Source organism: Pyrgilauda ruficollis, unplaced genomic scaffold (assembly GCF_017590135.1).
Source record: "Pyrgilauda ruficollis isolate IOZ18807 unplaced genomic scaffold, ASM1759013v1 scaffold18, whole genome shotgun sequence".
NCBI lineage: Eukaryota > Metazoa > Chordata > Aves > Passeriformes > Passeridae > Pyrgilauda > Pyrgilauda ruficollis.
Window position 1 is genome coordinate 10638868 of NW_024516984.1, and position 27439 is coordinate 10666306.

Here is a 27439-nt window from a genome sequence, read left to right on the forward strand (position 1 = left end):
TGTTCAAAACTCAAAGGAAAAAGAATAAACAATACCAGAGAGAATGTTCTCAACTCCTTGTCTAAACAAACTGATAAAAAATATTTCTTCCTCTTTTCATTTCAGTAAATGACCTACTGCTTCAATCCTTTCACTGAAATCTTCCCTCTGATGGTATTAAATGGGCCCTCGTTCACCTTAATTTTGGTGCTGCACATACCTCTGGTCTCCTCTCCCTTCTTTGTTCTTTGCTATCTTTATGATTTTCTCATTTTTCTCCAAGCCGCTTTCTCCCGTTGTCACCACTTTTTTGAAGTCATGCTCCTTCATACCTTATTAATTCCCTCCAAAATCTCACATTTCTTTGTTACATTATTTTTTATTGTCTCATCAGTGCCAACATGCATTACTTTCTGAAGACATTTCTTACAAAGTGACTAATAAAACTGCGCCCACTAAATCCTTTAGTGGATTAATTCCTCAGCAATTGCTATAAAATTGGATATAATTTTCAGAGTATACAATAGCTACTTTTTTTTCTTGAAGACTGTAGCATCAATCTCTTTAGTGATACAACAGAAGAACTTTCCATCTGTTCTGTAATATCTTTATCAGCTCCTGCATTTCCATCCAGCTGTGCAGATAACATTAAACAGAAAGTAAGCATAGCTTGTACAGAATGTATTTACTTACCATGGTGCATAAACCCATTATCACAAAGAGCTACACCAAATATCATAGCTTCCTCCCTTGTCCGGCAATCCCCCTGTTAAAACACAGTACATTTTTAAAATCTATTTTAAAATATCAGCAAAATGGAAACTGTGCAAAATGGCATAATCCCACAGGGATGGCAATTACTGTAGATTACATTTGCCACCACCACCTTTATGTATACATTTCTAGCATATATATACACACCAGTACATACATGTTTACCATAGAATTAGAGAGCAGTTTGAGTTGGAAGGGACCTTTATATGCTATAACACTCTATAATTACAAATAAATAGGAAAAGACTTCAGTAAGGCTGCATTCTCCCTAAAAATTGAGCATAATAGAACCTATAAGCATCAAAGTTTTAAACTTTTATTTTATGGAACTAGTGCATGTTGACAGATTGAACAGGATACCATGTGTTTTTTTCTCTCGTTCATTTAAAATGAAACAGAATTGATGGCAGCAAATTGCTACTGACTTTTGCTCATCTAGTTAGTAATTTAGAGTTTCTCATTTCATTTCATTTTAAGTCATGGACAGTGTATATGCTGAATCACAAAGCTAAGTGTCATCAAAACATTTCAATTCAATTTCAGATCAGGAAGATAAGCAGAAGAGGGATGAAAAGCATAGCTGATGACAGCTGATTTCTGTTACTTTACTGGTTTAAGAGGATTACACTACACAAAGTGTTTGTATGTTGTTCTTGATATACCACTAGCTTTCAAATCAGAATTTAAATGCAAAACATACATAAATCCAAATGTATCTACTTGCCTGGGCAATCAACCAATCTATGAATTTGTTAGCCATAACCACAGATTTGTAGGTTCTCAAGTGATAGTCTTTATCCCTGTTCAAAATAACACAAAACAATTTTTCAAAATCAAGCAAAAGCTCAGAAGAAAAATACTTGTAGTTTATAAGCAAGTTAGTGCAAGCATGAATTGAGCACTTAATAATGATTGAGAAGTTTTCTCAGGAGGAGAAAATAGCAAATTAAGTCTTTCTTGTAGACAGAGAGGAGGAGGCTGATCACAACTTATTTGGGTGATATTGTCACTGCAGTATAAAAGCAGGTGAGTTGTTCTGGGACTATTCAAATGAGGTAATGGTGTATTAGTAAAGGAGTGCACTAGTATATACAGCAAGCATAAAAGCATATCCATCAGGACCTAGGAGGCTCTAGAAGTCCATTTAAAAGGTTATATTGAACAGAGTTAGCAGCCATTTAGTGGTTCAGTTATGCTTTTTGTCCTGACAGCATTTCAATCTTATCTGATTACTCTCAAAAGAACAATCTTGAAAGGATGGGTTAGGTTCCTACATTCAAACACAGTATCTTCAGATCATGTACTTCTTCCAAATGACTCCCTCAGGATTTCCCAATTGGACTCACCTAATTACTGGAGTAAAGAGACTGTGAAGGCGACAGTACAGTCGCACACCCTGTTAAAGAGAAAGAGGTGGTGAGTTAAACACACATTCACATCACAGACAAGAGGCAGGGACATAGTAAGGAAGTCTGAATGCTGTCAATGGATTTCCTTCACACAGTGAAAAGATATGTTCAAATTTCTATGTATTTTCACGTGCCAAAACAAAGTTTGCCGATAACAACACTGCTGAATAAATTATGAGAACGAAAACATTTCCAATCCAACCTAAGCTTACTGAGACACATGCAAAACAGGTTAGCTTTAAGGGAGCATTAAGAAATTCTGAAGTTTCGAAATACTTAGAAATAAAAACACACAAAAAATAAATCAACGTTTTCATGCATTAAGGCTGTCCTGAACAGTGGTTGCTATTCTACACACAACTGTGGAATTAAAGTAAAAACCACTGCATTTCATTATATGCATCAATACTTTGCTTACAAATTAGAATTATAACTAATCAATTTTAAAAATGCAAAAAGCTTCAAAGATTAGAGATGTTTTCTATTAAAATCAAATAAATTATACATCTGCAGTAGTTTAAGAAACTACCATCAGAAAATTGTATTCTAAAAAAGAAAAACACATTAGCATTACTTAGGAAACTATAAAAAAGCAATTATGTTTACAATATGCAGGTATAATGACTAAAAGTTGTGTCAAATTAGATTCCATCCTACTTTGCTCTGCCTGGGAGCTCAGTATTGTAGATTACTTTAGGTGCACTTTATATTAACAAGTGGAGCAAAAATCAAATTATACTGCAGCAAAAATTAAATTATACTGCAGTGTAATACCCAAATGCAGACACTTTCTACTGACTCCAAATCATGACAAATTTGAATACCAATGAGTTTAAAGGAAACTTTGATCACTCTTTTCATTGTTGTCAGAAACACAGATAGGTGGTATAACCTATTATGTCTAAACATCTATGTGACAATAGATTTACTATTGTCACAATAAGTAAAGGACACAAGTAAAGGCCACCGAGATTTTAGAGAAATTTGAAAGCAGTTTCCTACATATATCTTCATATCTATGAGAAGGGACTAAAAAATACAATAGACTGAACCTCAGCTTCAAGATTACCCAGCAATTACACAAGCAATGCATTCTGCATATGAAACCACTGAATAGCAACTATAACTACATAATAGCAAATTGTCATTTTGTATTTAAAATATGTACAAATTAACCAAAAGCTTACAAATGGAAAACTGAATTTGATTCACATAAATATAGAGTGGTAACTGTGAGGGGATGTTGTTTCTCCCAGCAAATTTTACATTACTTTTCAAGCAGAATCTCAGTTTCTGATGTGTTCTTCCCCATAATAGCAACTATTTTATTCTGTACCTTGGAGATCACATCCTGCATCTCATTTCTGGGATAGTATGTTCCATCATCATATCGGAATCTGTACAGCATGTGTTCCGGTTTGAATTGGTGCTTATCTGTAACTAAATTAAAAGAAAAAATAAAGGCATTGTTAGATGACTTTCTGAAGAAACCAAGGAGAGAGAGAGAAGGATCATTTCTTCTAGTAAGAGCCCTAAGCACAGCAATGGGTAGATTTCAAACAGGGAGGCCAGGAAGCTCGGTTAGATCATCTGCCCTAAGCTCCTTTAAGCCACTGGTGACAATATTTCTTACAACATTTTAGCACAGAAGAAAACAAACAGTTTGAAGTCACAGGGCAAAGAATAAGGAAGACAGGCAGGGGACAGCATGAAAAATTAGGCACTCAAATCCTTTTAGTCTTCAGTGCTTTTGCAGAGCTTATCAAGCAAATAGCCAAATAAGACTTATTTTGCAACTATTCATATTATTTTCCACATTATTTTCTGTTCTCATTCTTGATGAGGCCAATCTAAGATGATTCAGTAAATATACAGACACTTCACAACACATTTGACCAGTCTTACAGTGGGAAAAGTGTAAGAAGAGACATATTTTCTGTTCTCATTCTTGATGAGGCCAATCTCAGATGATTCAGTAAATATACAGACACTCCACAACACATTTAACCAGTCTTACAGTGGGAACAAAGAAGAGATGAATGTCTCCATCTATATACAGTCACCTAAACATCCTAAGTGCAAGAGACTGGCAATTATTATGAAGATGTTGATAATCTATTTCCTCAAGGACTTGGGGAAAAGGATCTTAAAAGGTGGACTTCCAGAGTTTCACAAGATTCCAGCAACAAATCAAACAACTTCCAGTGTTTTGTCAAAACAAGTCATAACATAGGATACAAAGGTTCTCCTGGAAACTGCAAATCTTTCTGAAAAACAGCTGATCCATTTGATGGTGGAGGACAGGCTTAGGCATTATCACCATCCTAAGATAACTACTTTCTTAATTACACTTTTACTTGCAGTTGTATGCTTTAATTTTGAAAGTCAATTTCCATGTCATCAACTGACAAAGGAAGGTGCTGTAATGTCTTCATTTATCAGAGTAACACACCTGGGAGAGTTAGGTAATTCTGTACATGCCTTCCCATAGCAAATGATTATGCAATCATACATAATTCTCTTCCAAAAATTTAGTTAAGCATCACAAACTTTGTATAGTGAGATGCCTTTCATCTATGTAGTTTTTCATGCCCCTTCAAGCTCCTCAGTATTTCCACACATCATCTGATACACAGACATAAAAACTCAACTTCATATATTAACTGTTTTCACCAGTGTCATGTGCAAGAGCAAAATAATATCTCTACCTGCATTTGATATATCTACTAATAGTAAAGCCCAGGACACTATTCCAATTGTTTTGAACTGATAGTTATTCAAAATAATTCCTAAGTTCTATCATTGCCTCTAAATACATGAGATACAGACTACAAAATTTCCACATATAATGCCTAACATAAGTAACTACGTAAATTTTAATGGATTGTGACCATTTAACTAAGAAAAAAGGTGTCTTCTAGCTCTATAATTAAAAAATATTCCTACTGTTGAAGAAAAATAATGTAATCCAATAGATTAACAAATAAAAAGTAAAAAAAGCCCAGCAAGGTCCGAAAATAAAAAAACACCATCAAGACAGTTTTGCCTAAAGCCAAGTTATTCCTCATTCATACAGGGATGGGCTGGGAGGGAACCAGGATGACAAAGCACCTCTCCTTTCTTGCATGCATGTGACAGACAGAGCAGGCTATGCCCTCTGAGGAACACAAGTACCACGCTGTCCCAACTTACCATAGTGCGCCAGGAACTAAGGGAGTAGCTCCACAGAGCTGGGACGTGCTGGGTTTCAAAAACTTAGGCTCACAAAAAGCTGCATTACCACTAAAATAAGGAAGGCCAAGTTGTTTTATGTGTCATTTCCAACACTGTACCCATATTTATGCTGGGAAAGGTATTTATATGGCTTACGCTAAGGTTTAAACTGCTCTTTTATTTTCATTTTTTTGCCAAGGTAATTTAAAATCAGATCATTACATCAGTCCAAGAAACTGCACAGCCACATAAATACCTATTCATTTTAAAACTATGTGATATTCGGTTTATTTTTGTAACTACAAAGGTCCTTAATCCATTGAAAAAAGGTTTCCATCTCTAATCAGCTGCAGCAAGTGTACTTAGTACCTCACTCCACTGAATGGTATCAGTCATTTCAGATATCAGAGAATTCCACAAGGTATATTTAAAATAGCAGCATACAAACAGATTTTTCCCCTTATATAAAAGTGGAGGGGGAAAAAAAGGAAAAAAACTGTAACTTTTTCTGCTTGCTTGCTAGAGTTCACACATGAGGAAGTACAACAATGTCTATCACAACATGGCTCTGTCATTGCTAGAATGAACTCCAGCACAGTGACAATAATGGCCAGCTACTGAATATGCAAGCTCTCAACAAAGGCCTCTACAATATTTGCAATGTAAATAACAGCCAAATGTTCTTCCTCCCTTGCTCCCTCTGTGAAAACAGATGGTTCATTCAACTTTATTTTAGGAATGCTATTTTCAGTGAACTACAGCTGGATTCACTATTCAAAGTAGCATGTCTGGCTCACATTTCTGTGCTCTAATATAATTACCCTTTTATCTCATGAAGTTACACAATATTCATTTAACTTTGCATTGAGAAAATCTATGGGTGTATTTAGGATATAAATTACAAGATCAGGAGAAGAATCTCTGGCAACAGAATCATTCTATTGAAAACAGTTCAGTGTGTGTAGTAAACATAATAGCATCTGACATTTGAATGATGGTGGAGGAAAATCACGTAGACTGACATTAAAGAAATGACGACTACATGACTACTGATTAATAACCCTAATATTTTTCCTCCTACTCTGCGTATGTTTAAAACACAGCTCAGTGGCACTATGTTTCTCCCACTTTCTTTCCAGTCAAGGACACTAAAATCATTGCAAAGAACTTAAATTAAGTATTAAATTAGTTGCTGGCTGGAGTACAGAAGTATTAAAATGTATATTATCAAAGATTCCATCTAAATTTACACCCTGGATCTATGATAGCATGGTAACTGTCTTGACAGCTTTGTTTTGAGTGACTGCACCTATAATATGTGATTCTGTAAAACATAGTTTCAAAACCAGAAGTTCCTCCAGTTTACTTACATCCAGCTATGACTCACTGTCATGCAAAATTCTTAGTTGAACACCTTCTCTAAAATGCCTGGCCTTAATAAAGGTTAGAACCCTTACAAGCAGTGTACTATTCTGTGTTTCCCCAGAATTTCTTTTTGCTTACAAAAGAACAGCAATGTTTCTCTAGGTTCTTTTTCCCAGTGTTGTGATCCCAACAGCACAGAGGAAATCTGATTAAATCAGTGGAGCCTTTCCCAGTAAATCTGCTATGGACATGGACAATGGCCCCTTGAGGCCCCTGGAAGAATATAATGCAGATTCCACAAGCTGTCTTGTATTAACAAGACCATCTTTTAGTCAAACAAAATTAAGTCCATTCTAGTTACAACAATTATCTTGAAAACAAGTAAGTTAAAACTAACTCTATTTACCATGGTGAATAATGCCATTCTCTAGTAAAGCTTGGCCAAGATGAACACCTTCTTCAGACTTGTGTATCTCTCCAATTTCCAACAGCCAGGACACAAATTCACTGAAAAACATATACAGAAAACAAACTTTGTATCTCATACCACCAGATTTACTGCATGTACCTCACAAATTACCAGTGTTTCTTACTAGTCTTGTAAATGATCCTTTAGCCCAATGATCCTCAAAAAGTTGTATCACCTTTAAAAAAACTCACTCTTTGCAGCTTTTCTATTATTTTGACATAAACATATATAGTTTCCATGAGATGTCTTTTCTGCTCAGAAGTTTTCCGTGCATGAAGTTAACCTAGCACATAGTAAAGATTTATCATGTTTTCTGGGATATCCTCAATTAGCTGCATTTCATCAGACAGACCAATACAGGGCAATCCCAAGCATTCCTACTGCACCTGCCCAGGGCAGGTATGCCATGAGGGCAGAACATAACAACAATACGACAGAACAGTAGGCTTGTTACTTCCAAGGTATGTCAAACATATTGACATCCAGAGCATATATACCAAGTATATATTAATGTGCAGAAAATGCCTGGCTTCTACCAAAGCAAAGCTGATGCAGTTCAGAGACATTGGATCTACAGTGGATCTACAGGACATTAGATGTGCTTGTTACAAATCAAAAGAAAAGTGCAACGAGGCAGTGCAACCTTCACATTCATGGATTTTAACTGGTGACCCTGGGACCAGCAAAAGCATTCTTCAAAACAGTTCACTCCAAAGATAGCACTGGAAAGAAGCCGCTTGATGGTAGATTTAAGAGGCTCCTCAGCATGAGTGTGTTCTTCACCTGCATCCAACAACTTCCCTGAGGAAAAATGATCCTACTATAACTGAATCATTAATCTTAATCCTGATTTCACTTCTCTTCAGCTGTGCCACTTCTGACAGTGCATGAGAATCTCCCAACTTTTATTTCCCCTCTTGAACCCAGTGGTATCTACTCAACAACTTTTTGTGCAAAACACTCTATTTTACAAAAATGCTTTTCACACTTATGGTCATAAGTTTTCATACTTATCTTATGGCCAAATGAAATAAGTGATAACCCTTCTGTCTCCCAAATGATTTTTTTAATACATGCATTTTTAGGGCATCTATTTCTCTTTCAGTCTTCTCAAGCCATAGGCATAATAAGGCATTATAAAGATCCTCCTGATAATTTAAACCTGTAAACCTTATTTACTAACTCTGTTCCTGACCTATAAGCAAGAGGAGGACAGAAGTTGTTTTAAGAGACAAAGATTACTTAGGTGGAATAAATAAAATTTTACACTCCAAACTACTCATTCCAGAGACAAAGTGCATTAAAAAAGTTGGGAATTATTTCTTGAGAGAAACTAATTCACTTGATGCATTTCCATATTTTCATATTTTTACACTCCAAACTAGTCATTCCAGAAAGAAAATGCATTTAAAAAGTTGGGAATTATTTCTTGAGAGAAACTAACTCACTTGATGCATTTCCATATTTTCATCATGCCCTTTGCAGTCTTATCTCTTTAATAGAACTACTTTGCAAAACAAGAACACATTCATAAATTTCAGGCAGACCATTTTACATTCTGGTTAAATTCTGTGATGCAAATAGTCCTAACAGACATTACAAATTAAGTGTGGTTTCTACAGAATCCCACAGAAGATTTAAAATGTGGGTTTAGATGGTAAGACTTCATTCTACCAAAGGCATATAATACCTTCCAAGAAAGCATTTGGGGAAAGTGGTTAATTTCCTCTTCCTGTCTTTGATGAGATTCCCTTGTTTGCACATCATTTTGTACAATCTTTCTCCTTGCTCAGAGATCATCACCCAAGTGTCCTGTTCCATGCCCAATTTTAAACCTGCCAAAAATACATTAACATTTTATGAAGCAACATTGCCATTATATTTCAGTATCTTCCCTGAAATGGAAAAGCAATACTGATATTTTACATAGAAAAAAAGTTAAAGAACTGGTTTTCATTATTTTCTAATGATCAAGTTAAACCATGAACATCTGATCTTCATAAAGCATAACCAAAAGATATTTTTCTCACAGAGAAGTTAATTTGTTAGTCTATCTACATCACCATTTATTTGTAGTAATAACTGACACCAGTATATGAACATTTTCAAGAGAGTAGTCATGTCTTCACAAGTGTAAAATAAGGGGTTTTGGTTTTGCACTTACCATGTGATAATAAAAAGATCTTTACTGAAAAGAATATTTTTTCAAATTTCCAGTTAATAGTAGTAACAAGTTATCAGGCATACATATGCTAGCTTCAAATAAATAGTTCACCCATTTTCCACAAAAGCATTCAGGCTTAGAGGGGAGCTGGAACTAGAAGATCTTTATGGCCCCCTTCAAACCAAGTCATTCTATGATATTCCATCTGAGTAAGGGTCTGGTACTTCTTTAGTTCTGAAAATACAGCCTGAAGAAACGTGTCTGTCATGAGAAGCTAACAGTGGTACTGGGAACAGAACAAGGATTGCCTCTCATCATCCAGAAACCAAATAGAAGTGATGTCACACAAACAAATAAAACTTGGAGTACCCCAGGGAAAAGAAAAGTTAACTAATATACTACTTCTGGAGCTTATAGGATGTTGATGCTGTTATTTGTATTGACATTTCAAGTAATGTCATCACAGCATCATCAACCAAAGATGACCACCTTTGAAATAAATTTCTAACTTGCTGAATGCCTCAGGGGTTTACAGGAAAGCCACCAAATTGACAGAAAATTTCTGCAGGAAGTTTCCAATACATTTTGATTTCCTCTAGCAATCCACAAAGTGGTCCTAGTTTACAATTTTATTACAAAAGCTGAAAACTCTGCTAAATCACTTAATTCAGAGTATTCATTCGGCTCCTTTTGGTTCAGCTCCTTTTTATTCAGCTTCTGCTACATGGATTCCAAGTAAAAGTAGAGGTTGAAACGTCCATTGAATCTCGGAGTCTTCCAACTCATTTGGTTTTTGACAATTCTGTGTTAAAATCTGAATATATGTGTGTCTCATCTCCTCCTGGTTTCATGGTTTTCTCCTTGGTGGCAAACCCACTGAGAACATCAGGACCTGAAAGCTTCCACAAATCATAAGATGCTAAAATCCTAAGACGTGCACTGGCTTTGGGATGGCTACCTCAGACCTCCAGCTTGCCAAAGTTTAGCTCCAACTCATTTCTATTACCAGCTGCTCAGCTGATTAGTATGAAATAGTAATAATTCATCAACATAAAATACTACTACTTACTCTTTGTATTTCTTGTGAAAAGCATCAAGAGCCTAAGTAAGACATGAAACTTAACAGAGAAGTAAGATTTATTGAATATGTTTTAGTCAGTTCCATGCAAGGTCCTATAAAGAAGCAGACAAACCTGGGGTTTTTGCATTTGGCACTATGTCTACCACACTGCTTTTCAATTTTTTAAACATTTTTCATATTTTAAAAGTGTTGACAGTTTAGACCTCTAAAGTATCTTTTTCGTTTTTCTGCTACGAATTCCTGATAACACTACTGATAAGCCAGTGCTGAGACACCCTACTTGAAACTCTGATCCTACAACAGATTCTAGAACATCCAAGTTTAAAAGACCAAAGAAAATATTGTTAGTGTCCATCTACAACAGAGGCACAAACCAACAGTTACTGCACTAGGCAATGGAAAATCTACAAAAATCAGGAAAAGAATCACAGATCTAAATACAAGGTCATATTTTCTTTCAACATCAAGGCTCCAAACAGCATTACTAATTAGGATATTTGGGCTTTCAAATGAAATGAGCTCCAGAAAATGATGATGCATCATCTTTCCCTGCATCTACTTGGTGCTGGGTTCACCTTGAACATGTGAAGTTATTTGTGGTCACATTTGAGATCAGGATTATATTTCATCCAAGTATTCTTCCACCTTAATTCAGTTACTCAGAAAGGAAGTAGTTTTCCAAAGGTGATTGGAAATGGTGATTACTTTCTTGGGTAGGAGGCAATACATCCAAGATGGAGTTGTTAATGTGTTGTGTACCATTTCAGTTTGGATCATCAACATTAAGATCCAACACAAAAAGCCTCCTCATTTCAGTGATTCCAATGGCCAGTCACAAAGGAAATCAGTGCATACAAATCCCACAAGGCATTTAGGATAGACCCTCAGATACCACAAACCATGATAATACACAGGCCTCAATGAGTTTATGACAATTTATACTGGTTGAGGATAAGCTGTAAAATCACAGATTAAATCATCTCCCCATTTCTCAATACCAGCATATATGATTCACGACATTATGCCCTTCCCAGTACTAGTTTGATTCATTTTTCCCAGACTGGTATTCTTATATCTTCAGCTGAACCTGACATGACAAGTTTGCCTACCAGCTGGTTTTGCTTTATGTCTCAAGATAAAAATACAGCATGGCTTTCTGGCAGAGCAACACAAGGAAGTTTATTGACCTACCTTTTCTTCTCTCTCGCTCTTTCAAAATAGCTTCCAGCCATTCTTGCTTCTCTTCAGGGGTTTTTGCCATGCATACAAACCATTTATTCTTTGCTGTGTTGTGGATCTTCCAGCCATTAATAACAGTGTGGCCACTGCTGTGGTAGTCAGCTGGGAATAGATAAAATTGCTTAAAGAGCACCAACTCTTAAAAAAAGCAATAGCAATAGTTGCCACAATTACTAAAAACTTATCACCACACATAAAAGCCCAGAAAATACAGAAGAATAAAAATAAATTGAAAGTTATCTGTGCCACTGTGAACTATGTTATAACTAAATAAACAGTAGTTTTAATTTTAGTAAACAGTGTCCTTTGTAAAGTGTAACAGAGATTTGCCTAGCATATGGAAGAAGGTATAAAGTTGACACTAAAACAGGCAGAGTCCTATTAAAAGAAAAGATAATGATACTTTGGAGTACTTTTGTGTTAAACTGAAATAAATAATTCCTTAAACAAGCAGCAATGTTCTTTTCCCCCTTAAAATACTGAGTTGCTATGGTGACTGATTTGATTTACTATTAAGTGTAAAAAAGGACTAAATATACAGGGGGGGAAATACAATTTCAATGTCACAAGTAATCAAAGCACAGATATTTGGTGAATCTTTACGGGTTACCTGAATAAGCAAATAGCTACATTAACTATTTTAAACAAACTGGAATATAATAAAAATATTTCTGATCTAAAACTAAATGCAAAATTCCTGAAATATGTTCATAACAGCCTCATGTTTGATGGGCACATTACGAGAGGTAGGGGTTGCTGATGTTCTTAGATAACTAGAACTCCTGACACGTAACATGTAAAAATATCAATGCTATAGAAATCAAATTATTTACTATTTATTACTCTATATTTACCTCAATAGCAATTGATTTTACCATGCTCATCCATACATCTCATTCAAAAATTCCAAACTAATCCCCTAACTATCCTTCACTAGGATTACATGCATTTCCTGGGGAAAAAATTGTGAGGGATAAATGCCTTATGATAAGAAATGATCTTTTTTTCATAGAACAAACTCACAGACTAAAAAAGTAGAGCAAGCAACTACAATACAAAACATTAAGAAAAATCAAAGGTCAATATTTTCTCACCACAAACTTTCATTAAGTGGCAAAAAAGTCCTAAGGCCAACCCTGAACTAGTTCAATAACTACACAGCTTTTCATTTAGTAAATACTTTTTCAGCCCTATTTTTATGATGAGATGAGATTTTCTGAAACTGAAACCCTTGCTGAAATGCTTGCTAAGATTTATCATAAATCTCAGCAGACGTGCTAGTATCCTTTCAATAACTTTGCATTTTAATTAGATGGAAAGCAGCCAAGCTTTGTGTACTGGGCTGAGAAATGTCAGGAACTACTAGAAAATCATGAGACTGAGGGCTAATTTCTAAACCAACAAAACTTTCTAGTACTCAAAGCACGTCAAAAAAGTGCAAGCAAGTCTATGACAGGGGGAAAATGAAGTTATTTTCCCAACATCATGTTTATGCCACTCAGCTATTTATCGTATTTTTATTTGCATAGCCTACGCATAGTATCCTTTGTTTCTTTAAAAACATTGTTTCTTGAAAATTACCCGTCATATTATTCATGTACTCTTAGAAAATCAGACCCAAAAGTCATGGACAAGGAATAAGTCTCAGACAGAAACACTACTGGAGGAAGTTAAGATTCCTTTGTTTATTTATTAAGTTGGAGGTGAATACATCTAAAAATACAGGGTCATAATTTTCTTGTGGTCTTTGTTACTATATGTCTATCATCACAAGACATGTTGTGTAGGGAAATGATTACTGGTTCACTGAACCATAGCTGTTAAAAACTGTGGACAAAAACAAAATCAAAAATGAGGGCTCAGACTCACAAATGGATTCAGATTGCCCTACTTTGGACAAAAATTTGGTGTAAACTTAGTAGCTTAATTCAGAAAAAAAAAAAAAAGGTGTGTCCAGACACTTGAATCTCTCAATAGAGAGATGACTTTTAAATATGCAGTTTCCTTGGATCTTAGGATTTGTAACTGTAAGGGCCAGGAGTACTCTAGCTGTTTGAACACACTCACCTCACTCCACCACAAACTCACAGAACTCTGGGAAAGGCCCAATCACCAAGCTAGGTATTATGACTGCCTAATGTATACAAGACAGCTCTGAGCTCAGGTGGATGAAAACATGGAACTGTTGTCCATGTAGCTGTTGTCCAGCTTTGCTATAGTAACACGCTGCTGTGATGCCCACTTGGACTTCAGCCACTGCCTCCAACTGCAACACGTCTGCTTTCTCCCTTGCTCTTCACACTCCTCATGAAGGGAAGCAATTCCTACAATTCTCCAAGGCTTCCATGAGCAATTTTTTCTTTCCAGTACACCCAATATCCATAGTCAAGAGCAGTTCAGCATTACACTGTCATCCCATATGAACTCCTACCTTCTCTGACCTGGCTATGGGGCAAAATCTGGTCAAGAGCTGCCGGCCAGCCAGGAGGTGCGTGTGTCCTGACTGCCCAGATGCTCTGCACATCTGCACACTCTTCACATCAATGCAATCACAGCTGGCAGCCAGGCTAAACAAAGAATTTCAAAACCTGACATAATGGTTACAGAAGGAAGAAGAGCACGAGCCTGCCGTTTGCCCCATGCAAAGTCTGAATGAGCAGGATCAACAAATCATTAAACGGACAACTTCCCTAGGAAAGGTGATGAAAGATGACATCATCTTCTAATGTGACTTGGTAATACATTAAAGCTTGTAATTTGAACTGCAATATATTGTCCAAAATTCGAGACTCCTATCTTTGAGTGATGAATAAGAAGCAATTTGTTGCAGCCATATACAAAAGAATTTTCTTCTTCCCTTAAAAAAAATAAACAGCAGTCTCTGTACTGAAGTACTTTTACATTTCTTAGAGGTTCTTAGGAGCATCAATGCTCAGAAATGCCAAGGAAATAATTTCTGCACAATATCAACTGCCACCCTCCATGTGTATTTTTTGATGCAGTTTCCAGCTACTTTTATCGTGTCACATTTTTTCTATATCATGCCTCAGTTCAAAACTAGAGAGGACAGAACTACTATACTAGAAGCAAACATAAATCTGGTATTTCCTAAGTCTCAAGTGTTTTTTTTCATAAACTAAATACCATTCATTTAATGGCTGATGAATGCCTTTAGAAATGTATTTTTCTCTTAAAAGTGAATTTTAGGAACTGGTACAGAAAAAAGAATATGATTACCATAAAACCACATTTCTAATACTTGTGTAGCCACATTATTTTAAGATCATATATAGTTGGCCCTGATAAGTAATATGCATTCCACTTTAATCAGTGCAATCAAGAAAAAACAGAGTGCTTCATGGTGCTGAAACAAAAAAAAAAAGAAAGCTGACACCAACTGTACTACTCAGCCAAGGCCTAATTTCATCAAAGAAAAATTGCTTTTCAGAAAAAGCTTTGTTAATTTCTGTAGGCATGTCATTAGCATGATAATAAGCCACACTGGGGATCTGTTTTGCTATTTCTATGCTTCTACTCACAAACAACAAAGATTACGTTCCTACATCTATCAATGCTGGGAGCAAACACTCTCAGTTGCCCTGCTCCCTGGAGCTCCATGTTTCCTTATATAAAGTGAGCAGGGGATCCCAAAATGTGCAGTAAGGAACTGTGGAAGTATCATCTAGACTGAATAGTCTTCAATGTCTTTAAAGAGATCCATCTGAAGTGAGTGCATGACAAGGAGTCTTGCACAGATATGATTAAATACAAGCACTCTGCACCCAAAGCTTCCACTGTAAATTAGGAATTACAGAAAGTGATAGGTAATAAAAGATTAAAGAGAATAAAATAATACAATACAAAAAAAAGCACATGCAAAGCTAATGGGAGTGACACTGGGACAACCGTATTACTCCTCTTGGGAATGCAATGAGATGAAAAGAAAACAGCAGAACAGTACCGGGCTACAGCTCAAACATGGATGACTACAGCGATGAGAAACAAGACATCTGGGTGTAACAAATGAGAACAGTAAAGAAAGCAGGACAGACAAAGGTTAAAGAAGGACATTATGACTGAGTGAAAGAAAAAATATCTGTGTGAAGAGAGGGAATACAGAAGTCTCACAAGGAAGGAAAAGAGCAGGTAGAGTTAAATAAAAAAAAAGGAGAGGGTGACAAGAAAAAGGCAGAAATATGTCACAGGCCAGGGAATTAACACAGAAATTTCCACATTCCAAAGAGAACCACAGAAAGGAGGGATGAAATAGCAGCAATTACAAGGAAAAATAAATCTTAGGATATTGGATAAACTGAAATGGGAAAAGCAGAAAATGTGGTGATAAGGAAAAAATGTAGGTAAAAAAAAATAATAGCATGATTTGGGTTGGAAGGACCCCAGGAAATAACCTGCAATAAGCAGGAACATTTTCAGCTAGATCAGGCTGCTCAGAGCTCCACTCAACCTGACTTCAAATGCTTCCAGGGACTGAGCATCCACCAACTCTTGTAAGTTAGAAATCAGACTAACTAAACCGTTAATGATGTCACATAAGTGTGGAAAGGAGTATGGATCCTGGAAATAATGTGTATATAAAAGTGACTAGATCTGATAGGGCTCAGAGAGCAAGGGGGAAGGAAGCATGAACCCACCAGGACTGGGTACAAAGCTATAGGAAATAGGGACAGTAGCAAAATTTCTTGGGGCTGAAGGAAATTAGACAACTGGTGTCTGCATAGAGGAAGACTATTTGCACTTAGCCACATTATAATTGAAGATTCATTGAGGAAGAAAACAAACAGGCAGGAAGGAAAATGAACAGTGTGAAAAAGAGCAAGGATTGAATAGCTAGAACAAGTAAATGAAGAAAGGTAGGACAGACAGAGGATCAAAGAAACATTTCCTAAAGCCAACACTAAATGCAGAACAGCATGTAGGGAGGAGTCAGTTAAAGATGAATAGTTACAGAATTCTTGGAATATTCATCAGGAAGAAGATGGTGGGTATAATCCTCTGGACACTGTAATGTTAACACTTAGAAGCAAAGAGATGCTGTCTTAGAAAGTGATATGATGCAAACAGGGAAACTGCCTTGTATTTCTAAAGCACATTTAGGAAGATGAACAAAAAGAAATGAAAGGAAGTCAGTACATGACAGGAAAGACTGAAATAATCAACTCTCTTTTTTGCATAAACAAACCACTGAGATTTTATACAAATAAAGCTAAACATTGGGCAGTGATACAGGCTGGAAAAGGGGAATGGCAGGGTGAAGAATATTGAATAAAATATATTTAGCTCAAAGAGGCTTGAAGAAATTCACTGCATTGTACACATAGATAGTTTGAAATCACCAACTAAATCAGTGGGCCTGGTGAAGGACATAACCCAAAACAGATGTCAAGGAGTTCTTACAAAAATCTGTCTGGTAAGCAAAGACAATGAATCAAGTGTGACACCACAGTGCTCTACCTTATGTTCAGCATTTTTCACCATTTTCATTAATAGCTTAAATGGTTCAGTGGCAACATTGCTCATGGAACCAAGTCAAGAAGCATTGTAAGAGCTTTGGGGAACAAGATGTGAATTCTGAATATATAACAAATTGTACAAATGGTAAGATAAAACTCATCACAGAAAAGAAAGTAATTATCAGTCCTACTCTCAGACATTAATACAGTATAAAATATAATGGGTTAGGCACCAGTACTGCACAAAACACTCTGCTCTGGTCTTCTTGAACACAAATGAAAAGACTGAAAAATAATGCTCTCAGAAAAGCCAAACAATCCTGGGATTAGTAGCAGACATCCCACGTTGCAGCACTGCAGTAATTATTCTGGCACTGGTAAAATTTCAGCTCTAGACACTTTAGTCATGAATTCCGAGCATTTATTAATGTAAATTCTTTATAAAATTGAATGTGAATGACAAAAGACATAAGCAAACTGATCAAAAAACAAAATCCAAAGGAAAAAAAATTATAAAATAAGAAATAATAAAATAAACACACAACACATTAAAAAAGGTTGAAAGACTTTAAAATACGAGATGGAGGAAAGAGCCTTCCAATAAACTATTTTGTTGCAATAAGAACAATAGTCAATTTTTTCTCCCAGTGAGTTCTACTGTCTACTCTGTAAAACAAGAAGTGAGCAAACTATTCTGAACACAAGAAACTTGAGAACAGAAAAAAAAATAATTATTTTAAAGAAATACTCAATTCCTATGAAGCTTACTTAGAAGTAAATTTATTGTTATTAATGCTCAATTTTAGAACAAAATTACACTGAGAAATGCTTGGAATCCATAGTAGAGGACAAATCTAACACTATTTTAAAATATCAGGAAAAGCAATATATAATTCACAGAAATTCCCTCCAGACTTACATATTTGCAATGCCACTGCAAGTTTCACATACCACTTTTTTTTCTAGCTTTACATTAAAAAAGCCCAAAATATTTTTTAATTGCAAAAGAAAAGGTAATTATTTTTAAGCTCAAAGGTTAAACTCAAGTTTCTAAAACAAAAATTGACATGTCTAAGAATACCTTGGGTTTTCACTTTACTGTTGTATGTCAAAAAAATTTCAAGTAATCTTATGGCTTATATCCCTAAAGACATTTTTAAAAACCTTCCTTATGTTACAATTTAAGCATTTACATTGTTTCATCCCAATAGAGGCTGGTTCTCCACTTGCTGTTATAAATATACCATGCACCTAAGGGTAAGTCCTTTTAAGAGTGCTGGAATGCCATAAAGTGAGGTTAAACATGTAATTTCAGTTGAGCAATAAATGTCACCTTATTTTATTACTCTGTTCATGTAAGCCTAATATAGTCGTCTATGGCTGCCCAGCTAGCAATGGATGAAAGCAAGGATATGTCACAGAAGCAGAATTTTGATATTAATAGATAGTGCTTTTAAAGTAGCATCTTCCTCTTTCTTCCTAAATACAAGGACCATTCTCCAGTCTCAAAGAAATCATGGAGCTGCATTTGATTTCAACACCTCAAAAGATGGCTCTTTAAATGAGCCACACAAATATACTCACCTGTTCCATCATCTACATTCTCCACTTCCATCACTTCCGTGTTTATTCTGCCCCGGAAAAGGTAGCGGTGGCCATCTGTAGATGCTTTGCTGTTCTTCAATCTCCTGAAAAAAGAGCAGATGAGGTCATCCACTCCCTTCTTCCATGTTTCTACACTGCTACCTGTACATGCAGCATTTGGAGACCACTGTAAGGATCACAACACCTTAGTACCTGTGCAACTGGACTGTGGAAACCGCTGCTGAATGGGGCGCTGCTGAAGGAAATGCAAAGATGTTATGGCTGGTAAGAGTCAGCTGCAAATTCCTGACTGAATGAGAGCTCATCAGGGAAGTCCCATTCTGTAAAGGCTCTGCTCCAACACTTTAGTATCTATATGCTGTTGTCTACATGTCTATATCTATATGCCATCCAAGACAAAAAAGAGAGCCTTTCCTCCTAACTGATGTGGTCTTCCTGTTAGTCTAGAAATTCAGCATGGGGATAGTGTGACTGAAAAAAATTAAATGAGCAGATTTAATTGAGAGAATCCAAAAGATTTCTGTCTGAAATGAGAGTCCAAAGATTTCTATCTTTGGATAGAAATCCTGACCTACGTATGTTAGCATCATAAGTGGGATTTATGTAGGGAAGAATGAAGACAACATCTTTCCTTCCTAACGTAAGGGTTAACCAAGTTTGCAATTAAAGATTGCTGAAGTTCGTGGCAGTTTTACTGCAATATGTTCCAAAGCACCTTGCATTGCTGTAACTGTTCCCAGTGAAGCCAATGCCTTTGGAGAACCCCAGTTCTAGACAGCTTTTCACACCTCAGATAAGCCAGGGATTAGTCTATCCATATTTGCCTATGATTATAATTAATACTGTATCTCAAACAAAGGTCAGTTCCTAAGAAATAAGGATCTCCTGAATTTTGACCTTCATCCACTCCAAAGAGGGACTAATTTCCAGAAAATTACCTGCCTCTCAATAACTACTTCACTACTCTCTTACGAATAATTCTACTACCCCATAAATTTATCATTCAAAAATTGAGTAACACATTAAAAAATACAAAGAAAGCAAACCCAGCATAAAGCATAAAGTTTCAGTACTACCTGTTTCCCCTTTCCAGAATGAGTAAATCAAATAGCTCAACTGAGTTTTAAAACTGTAAACCCAAATATGGCATGCCATGTTTACACAACTCTGCCACAAAAGGATGGTTAAAAATTACAATAAAATATCTCATACCATAAATGCAAGGCAATTTTTGTAAAATTACCAAAATACAATTTCTCTCTTTACATACTTGCCAATCAATATTTAAAGTATCTTGCTGGAAATAATAAATTAAATCATCTTAATTAATCATCTTAAACTTTGAAATTATATTCTAAATTGAGTTACTCCTATATCTGCAGATGCCACCATGGTATCAGCCAAGGACATGATTGTTTGAAACTAAAGAAACCACAGACCAAAACCTTTCATGCATTTTGAGATTTTCATCCAATAGTGCATTTTATTGAGAATATGGCTACAAAAATATGCAACTTAGTGGAGGACAGCTGAAAAGATACTATGCAACCAGCAACTTACTTGTAATTGCTGGACAATAAACTACAACAAATATCAGAAATTTTTAAAAGAAGATGTACCAATATCTTCCCAGATATCTACCCTATCTATCTAAATATGTCTTTAGTGGCCACTCTAAAACAACTTCTGGATTAAAGAGACAAATTTGAGCATCAAGAGGGATATATGCACATAGGAGAACCCTTATTCCTCACAACATTATCTACAGAAGCTTGTTGCTGAACTAAGGGAATTGCTCTTTGGAATGCAGCAAGCAGCAGCTTTCTAGATGTTTTCCCTGATTACAAATATAAGGCATGAAACTCTTGAATCTGTAGACTAATTTTATTGCACAAGCTACAACACTCATCTGTTTGAACTAAAAATTCAGACTGTTTACACTTCCTAGAAGAGAGTGAGGCCACCACATATAACCTGCCGTGAAAGGCTGACAAGACAGATTCTTTTTCTCCACACTTCACCACTAGGATTCTGCACCCATATCATTTTTTTCCAATTGCTTGAATTAAATAATTCTCTTTCGTTGATAAGTTTCTTCTAAAAATGCCAACTTTGATGCTGTTGTTCTTATGAAATAGCATACTCATGATTAGCTCTACTGTGAGAAAAACACATTCTTTTTGAAAGTAATAACTTACCTGTGCTTTTTTTTGCAGTAGACCAGAAGATTATCAAAAAGAAAAAATATCCTCTCTTGGATATTTCCTGCTGAAATTTTCAGTAGTAGTCCACTTCGCAGCATTTCTGTACACGTGTCTGTGATGTTGGACCCCTAAAATTGAGTGGAAAGAGATTACTCTTTTAGTAAGAACTTAAGTACTTTGCATCAACTAAGGAAAAGTTTCTTTTACAAACTCACAAGCATAACAATTCTCTAGAAAGAAGTCATGATAATTTATTGCATTGTAATTATGTAATAATCTGTCACGATGTTTAGCACTAGCTTTGTGAATAGATACAGTTTAATCACAAAAAGTTTCCAAATTATATTACTTTTGTGCAAAGACCTCACCAGAAAATCAGGCCAACTTTATCCAATACCTCCTATCCTCAGTAACTTTATTCAGAAATGTCTGAAAATGGGGCATTACAAGACATAATCTATGCCATGATGTAACTGGAAGCTGAAGCAACCTGGGACCTGAACATCACTAAAGGTAGATAATTCTACACTAGATTAGGCTAAGCACAGAAACAAAAATTAAAAACCACCAAGATATAAAACTTGGGCAAATCTAAGAGTGGCATGTACAGCTAGGACTGTCTAGTATACTTCCTCCTAACCTACTCCAAAGACATCGGAATTCTGGTAAGGTTTAGATGTTTTGGATCAAACTTCCCATGCCTCATTTTTGCTTCAAGACAGATTAATCATGTGAAAAGGCCATCAGGCATTTTCATAAAATTTAATGAAAGAGAAGCAACTTTAACAAAGGAAAATATTGTAAAAAAATATATGAAAAATTCATGGCACTTCTACGTCTTGTAAAGAGAAATTTACCTCTCAAGGAAGCCCTACCTTGAATTCAGAGGTGCATTTTGCTAGCCTGAAAAATCACACTCCTGTGGGACAGAGCTGCTGTCCACGTCCATGTCCACTCAGACATGCAAGTCTATTGATAATTTTATTATCTATTGTGCTGGCTGCATCAAGCACACACCCCGGGTTTGAAGAGTTTCCTGACTTGAGGGAGTCAAAGCCAGCTTGGAAAACCTGCAATAAGCCAGGACTCTCCTGTCATCTACACATGTTCTGAATGGTTTAGGCATGTGAGAGCTGCAGTTACTTCCTCTTCTTGATCTAACCACAGTAGTCCAAAGAAAAATGGATTCAATTAAGAGCCAAGAAGCGATCACATATTCTGCTCTCACAGTTCTTCATCCTACTGTCCATCCTTTGTATGTCACAGCTGTGACTGTTGAGCAATAGCTCAGACTGTCCTAAGGAGAATGCAGTCTGTTTACAGAGATAAGTGAGATTGCACAACCATCACACTGGAACACAATCCAGGTCTCTAAGCAAAGCCACTTCAGGATCTGTATTAACTAACCACTACTGCTTCCATTCAGGATCAAACAAGCCAACAATGAATGTCACCTATAGCCACTACAGCATATTTCCCTTCCTAAGACAGCATCAGTACCAGCATGCTAATTTTACAGTTTTATTCAAAATCAAACACTGAAACATTTTAAAAGCACACTTAGTGATATAAATTAGGCATAAATTAGGGCTGTGTGTAATGCTTGTTGACTATAATTACAGAAAAACAGGTCACTTTTTTCCATTCCATTTCATTGGTTTTGTGTATTAAAGGGTAAACAATATCTTATTCTGTGTTTCAAATTTGCTGGAATAGTACTTACTAACAATTTGCATTTTAAAAGGTTGGATACTTTCTAAAGAGTCTTGGTTTGTTTTTACACAAAACTTCAACTTGGCAGAAAAATTGTAGTTTTTTGTAAGGAAGCCAAAAAATATCAGCTTAAGGCTTCAGAATTGCACAAGAAGTTTCAGCTTTCTAAAAAAGGATGGAATTCTTTTCATAGAAAGGATTTTATGAAAAAATTTGTCTTTTCTTATTGAAGAATTTCATTTTCAGTATAGAAAAACACAACCTTTTCCCAACAGTCCTGACAAGATCTACTGCTGTGCCAGCATCTTGTCACAAAACAACACATTTAATACATATTTTAAGTATATATAATTCAGGCTACCTGACTTATTTAAAATCACCTCATTCATGATTCAAGTTTAATGTGACAGTATGGTAGTGATGGTTGTCTGTCCTACATTACTACCCTTTGTTATCCTCCTGATTTTGTTCCCTTTGTAAAATGTACTGCTAGGTGATGAAAACAAGGTTCTAGAGGTACTTTTTTCCCTCTGAGACATTTCATCCAAAGACTGAACAGTGTTAAAGTCACTTCTCAGATACCTTCTGACAAGAACACAACCCATGCTGGTGTGGTTGCAAGTCAGTGAATTTTGTTAGGGCTGTTTTATTTGCTGAAGTCCAAGGGAATAATAAAACAGGATCAGAAGTCACATCTTGTTGTCCTACATAACAGTGCAAGTGCAAAAAAATCCCCTGTCACTCCCCTGCCTGTGTAATACTTAGGACTTGCCTGTTTCTAGACTTTAGGTGGGCATGGAGCTGAAATGGAGAAAAATGGAAGGGCACATTGTACGAAAGCACTGCTGTTTCTACATCTGGGCTGAGTATGGCTCTCCACCACATCCCTTAGAGATGAAAAACATGCCTGAGGAAGGATGAAGCAGAGAACACACACAAGCACTGCCATACCTACCACGCAATTCAAATGGCTGACAACCATAACAAGTTTTCCTGAAGGATGGAGCTACACCTTAACCCTCCCATGGGTTCTCACCAGGAGCACCGAGCTACAGCTGATACCCAGCCCAGTAGGACAATTCAGTTATCCAGCTCCAAGCTGTCCCTCTCATGGGGGAAGGGTCAAGGCTGCAGTAACATATGAGGGGTCACCCTCATCCCAGAAGCAGGTGAGACTTTCTGCTGCACAGCTAAAACTGAACTACACTACCTACAATATTTTTGGAACATGTATTTACAAAACCTTCTGATACAAATGTGTTTTCATTAAGCGTTCACACTCAAACTACCACAGGAATTTCCAATATGAGCAACCTGAACTTGAAAAGCAACTTGCTATTTCAAAGTTTTCACGGACATTTAAACTCAATGCTTGTAAAAGGAGATGACAGAGTTGCTCAACCTAAATGTAAAATCACTACTACTATGCTATTCATGCTTCTGTATATTTAAAGTAGCTGCAAGTAGAAATCATGGGCTATTTTCAGTGAAACCAGTGTTTTTTGAATCAGTCAATTCCAAAATGCCATGTATTGCAAAAATAAACCTATTTTAATCATCTTGGAACAAATCACATAAATAATTCAGTTGGGGGAAAAAACAACCTGCAACCCTATACTGTGAATCTAGACTACTTTTGCCTCCATCTGTCCTACTGGGTCACTAAAGACTGTACAGCAATCCTCTTCTGTGGGTAGCACCCCAACCAAACACTCTGTGCCCTTTGAGGATAGCTGGTATGGAAATTAAAAGCCCATCAAATCTTGGAGCCTGCTGGCTATTTAGGTGTAAATGGCTTCTGAGAACCTTTGGCTGTCAGTCAGACACCTATGATTCCAACTAAGGAAACAGCTCAGGTGAGAGATCTGAAATGTGGGCTACCATGACCATATGAAAAAAAAAAAAAAAACTCACTGGAAGGAGAGATTATATCTTGGGTAAGATATTACTTGATGGTATGGAATCACATCAACAAGTAATATTTGGAATGGAAAGGAACAGAATACCCCATGCCACTGTCACTAAGTTGGCCTATGACTCATATTGGGTTGTTCAGCTTCCAGCTTACAACAAATGCAACAATTTTATTTTTTCTTCTCTCACTGAAACATCCACGCAAATTTTACTGACAGACTCCTGGAGCTGCTGAGCCATTCTCCATCTGAGACAGCCACCTACACAAGTTCTGAATTCAGGCCAATAAATTAAACCACTTAGGAAATTAAGTGAGAAAGTCATTATATTCAAAATCATCTTTCTTGAAACAGATGTTCCATTTTTTCCATGAATCTGTATTTTTATCATAATAAACACAAGCTTCATTTTATGACACTTAAGTATAGGAATTCAAGTCATGCTTTGATCAGATTCTAAAAATAGTTTTTATTTTTTTCCCTTTCCTTCTAGTTGGGGCCAAGCAATGCGCTAAGCATTTCCTTCTGGAAGGAAATCTCCAACAAGTTTGCTTCTTTATTTTCAGCATTGCAGAAAACCAGATGTTTATTTAATTAAATCCACTCTCAAATACTGCATTCAGGAACTTTTTTTTTTGTAGTTGTTGTTGGGAATCCTTCAAAATACTGTTAGCTCATATAGATGCTCTGGAATTCTTACCATTTCAAGGACTAACCTTATACTATGTCTAATAAATATGCACATCTTAGGATCAAGGCAATTTTGCCAGATTGTGCACCCTGTGGTTGCCATATGATATCAAACCCAATTAGCTAAAATACAATAAACACCATATAACTCTACTGGAAACATCCTATTTTAAGGCAACAACACCCTTTCAGAGTTCAAGCACAGGTGAAACCCTAAACTGAAATCTAACATAAAAATAAAACAAAAAACAAAAAAAAACAACCCACCAAGGTTGGTAGGAAATTACTTTGTTACAGAGTAGAGAATATATTCTGAGCACAGGGAGAATAAGTCTGTTTCAAATGCTTATGTCCATATTGTTACCATTCTCTCTTTATTGTTACCATTGCTCATTAGCACATTTCCAAAAGCAACCATATTTCCTACCAGATGTTTTACCTAGAATTCAGAAGAAACTTAATGCAGGAAAGTGGATTCCCTGTTCAGGGATAGAAGTTTGAGAACAGTGACTTCTTAACCAACTTATATGACTAATAATGCATTGATTTAATAATGCTGTAACTTTATACTTGAGTGTGTTCATTAAGAAGGATTTGACAAATATCTATGACTCAGACATTGGAAGCAAGTAGAAGAATTTTAATCACTGTAGTGCAGTAAAAAAATTAATTGAAAAGTTAAAAATAATAGAAGGAATAAAGTCGTGATAGATGATAAAGATTATTTAGCAAAATTTTTTGCCATAGAGTATTTAGCACTTAACTTGCTATTGCTCCTATCATGAGGTTATCACATAAACATTTAAATGTTCAGATACACTTAGCTTCACAAGTTACTGCTGATGACAGCAACCTCAAGCTAATAACAAGAAGAAACACATTTTCACCTAGTCAAAAGAAGGAGCTGTTAAGTGATGGCAACTATACCTCCTCTCAATTCAAATATTTAGAATTTTACTTTATATTAGTCCTCTCTTTTTCAAAATCCTACAAACAACACAATGGCATTTGTTTTGAATTATTTTATGTCAGATAGAGGGTTACAAATAAGTGCAGAAAGTTTTGTCTGAATATGGACCAGCAATTATATCACTTTTCTACTTGCTAAAATTCCTTCTTATAATGCACAGCGAATTTTAGTGACCATCCTGTACCAAAACATTTCAGCACTGAACTCCAGCATGAGATGATTTGCCAGAAATGGAAAAGCAGTTCTTGAAAATGCCTCTACACAAGGAAAAAAATACCTGAAGTGAAACATTTCAAGTCACACAATGCATTGAATAAACATGAAGAATTTTTATTAAAGTACAATTAGTCGCTTAATCTACATTTAGAATGAAGCAAATCTTCCTACACTACTCAATTAACAACAAGGCAAAGGTTTTGCAAAAGTCCACTGATCAGGAGATTTCACATGGGACATACAGGAAATAATTATGTGGTGTCATGAGTAGTATTTGGGGGGGGATCTTTGTTGAGATCTCTGCTCCTTTCAGACAAGGCTGGTTCTGCTGAATCCTTCTGGATGACAGGGGAAAGCTAAATCCACTACTGCAGAACCAGAGCACATCCTTAGGCACAGCAAAGTTCAAGAAACAGCAGGTACAATAAAATCAGAAGGTGTAGGGAGGGAACAGAGCCATGTAGAAACTACTTCTTATTTCTGCTTTTTTACCTACTACTACAAATATCTACTTAAAAATTGTCGATTCTACTCAGTGTTCTAATTGTTATTTGTCAGACTTCGTGGAGAACTCTCTCAGTTAAAGCTCAGACAGGTCTGACTTGAGGTTTTCTTTGCTACAGTATCCCATCTGCATCCCTAACCCTTCCTTTCCTATGCACCATACACAGAGGAAATTTCCACTATATAGACCAAAGTCCTTCAGTACCAGAATAACATACAACAAACACATTTTTCTTGCTACATCTCCCAGTCTGCAAGCGATACACAAAGCTTAAAGAGATAAAACCTCTTCCTCCAGTTCTTAAGCAGCTTTCTCAGGAAGAGAAGTAGCATATTTGAGCAAAGTATTCAAAAAAGCAAAGGACTACTTCCATGTCGAAATCTGCCTCGTAAAAAGCCTATGTCTTTTTGCTTTTTTAAGTCAGTTTTGAATATGGTTCCACTGTTTGCTTTATATTTC

General features: G+C 36.1%; 1 protein-coding gene across 2 annotated transcripts in view; it reads right to left on the bottom strand.

Moving 5' to 3' along the window:
• PREX2 (phosphatidylinositol-3,4,5-trisphosphate dependent Rac exchange factor 2) overlaps positions 1-27439 on the bottom strand; it is a 171664-nt gene that overhangs the window by 92655 nt on the left and 51570 nt on the right. For both annotated transcript variants that reach the window (XM_041464435.1, XM_041464434.1), the window contains exons 8-16: positions 20968-21101; positions 18749-18852; positions 11646-11795; positions 8900-9044; positions 7147-7247; positions 3499-3602; positions 2100-2149; positions 1478-1553; positions 673-745 (exon numbers count right to left, since the gene is read on the bottom strand). In XM_041464435.1, the coding sequence (XP_041320369.1) occupies positions 673-745; positions 1478-1553; positions 2100-2149; positions 3499-3602; positions 7147-7247; positions 8900-9044; positions 11646-11795; positions 18749-18852; positions 20968-21101 (937 nt within the window). The remainder of the gene's footprint in view (positions 1-672; positions 746-1477; positions 1554-2099; positions 2150-3498; positions 3603-7146; positions 7248-8899; positions 9045-11645; positions 11796-18748; positions 18853-20967; positions 21102-27439) is intronic.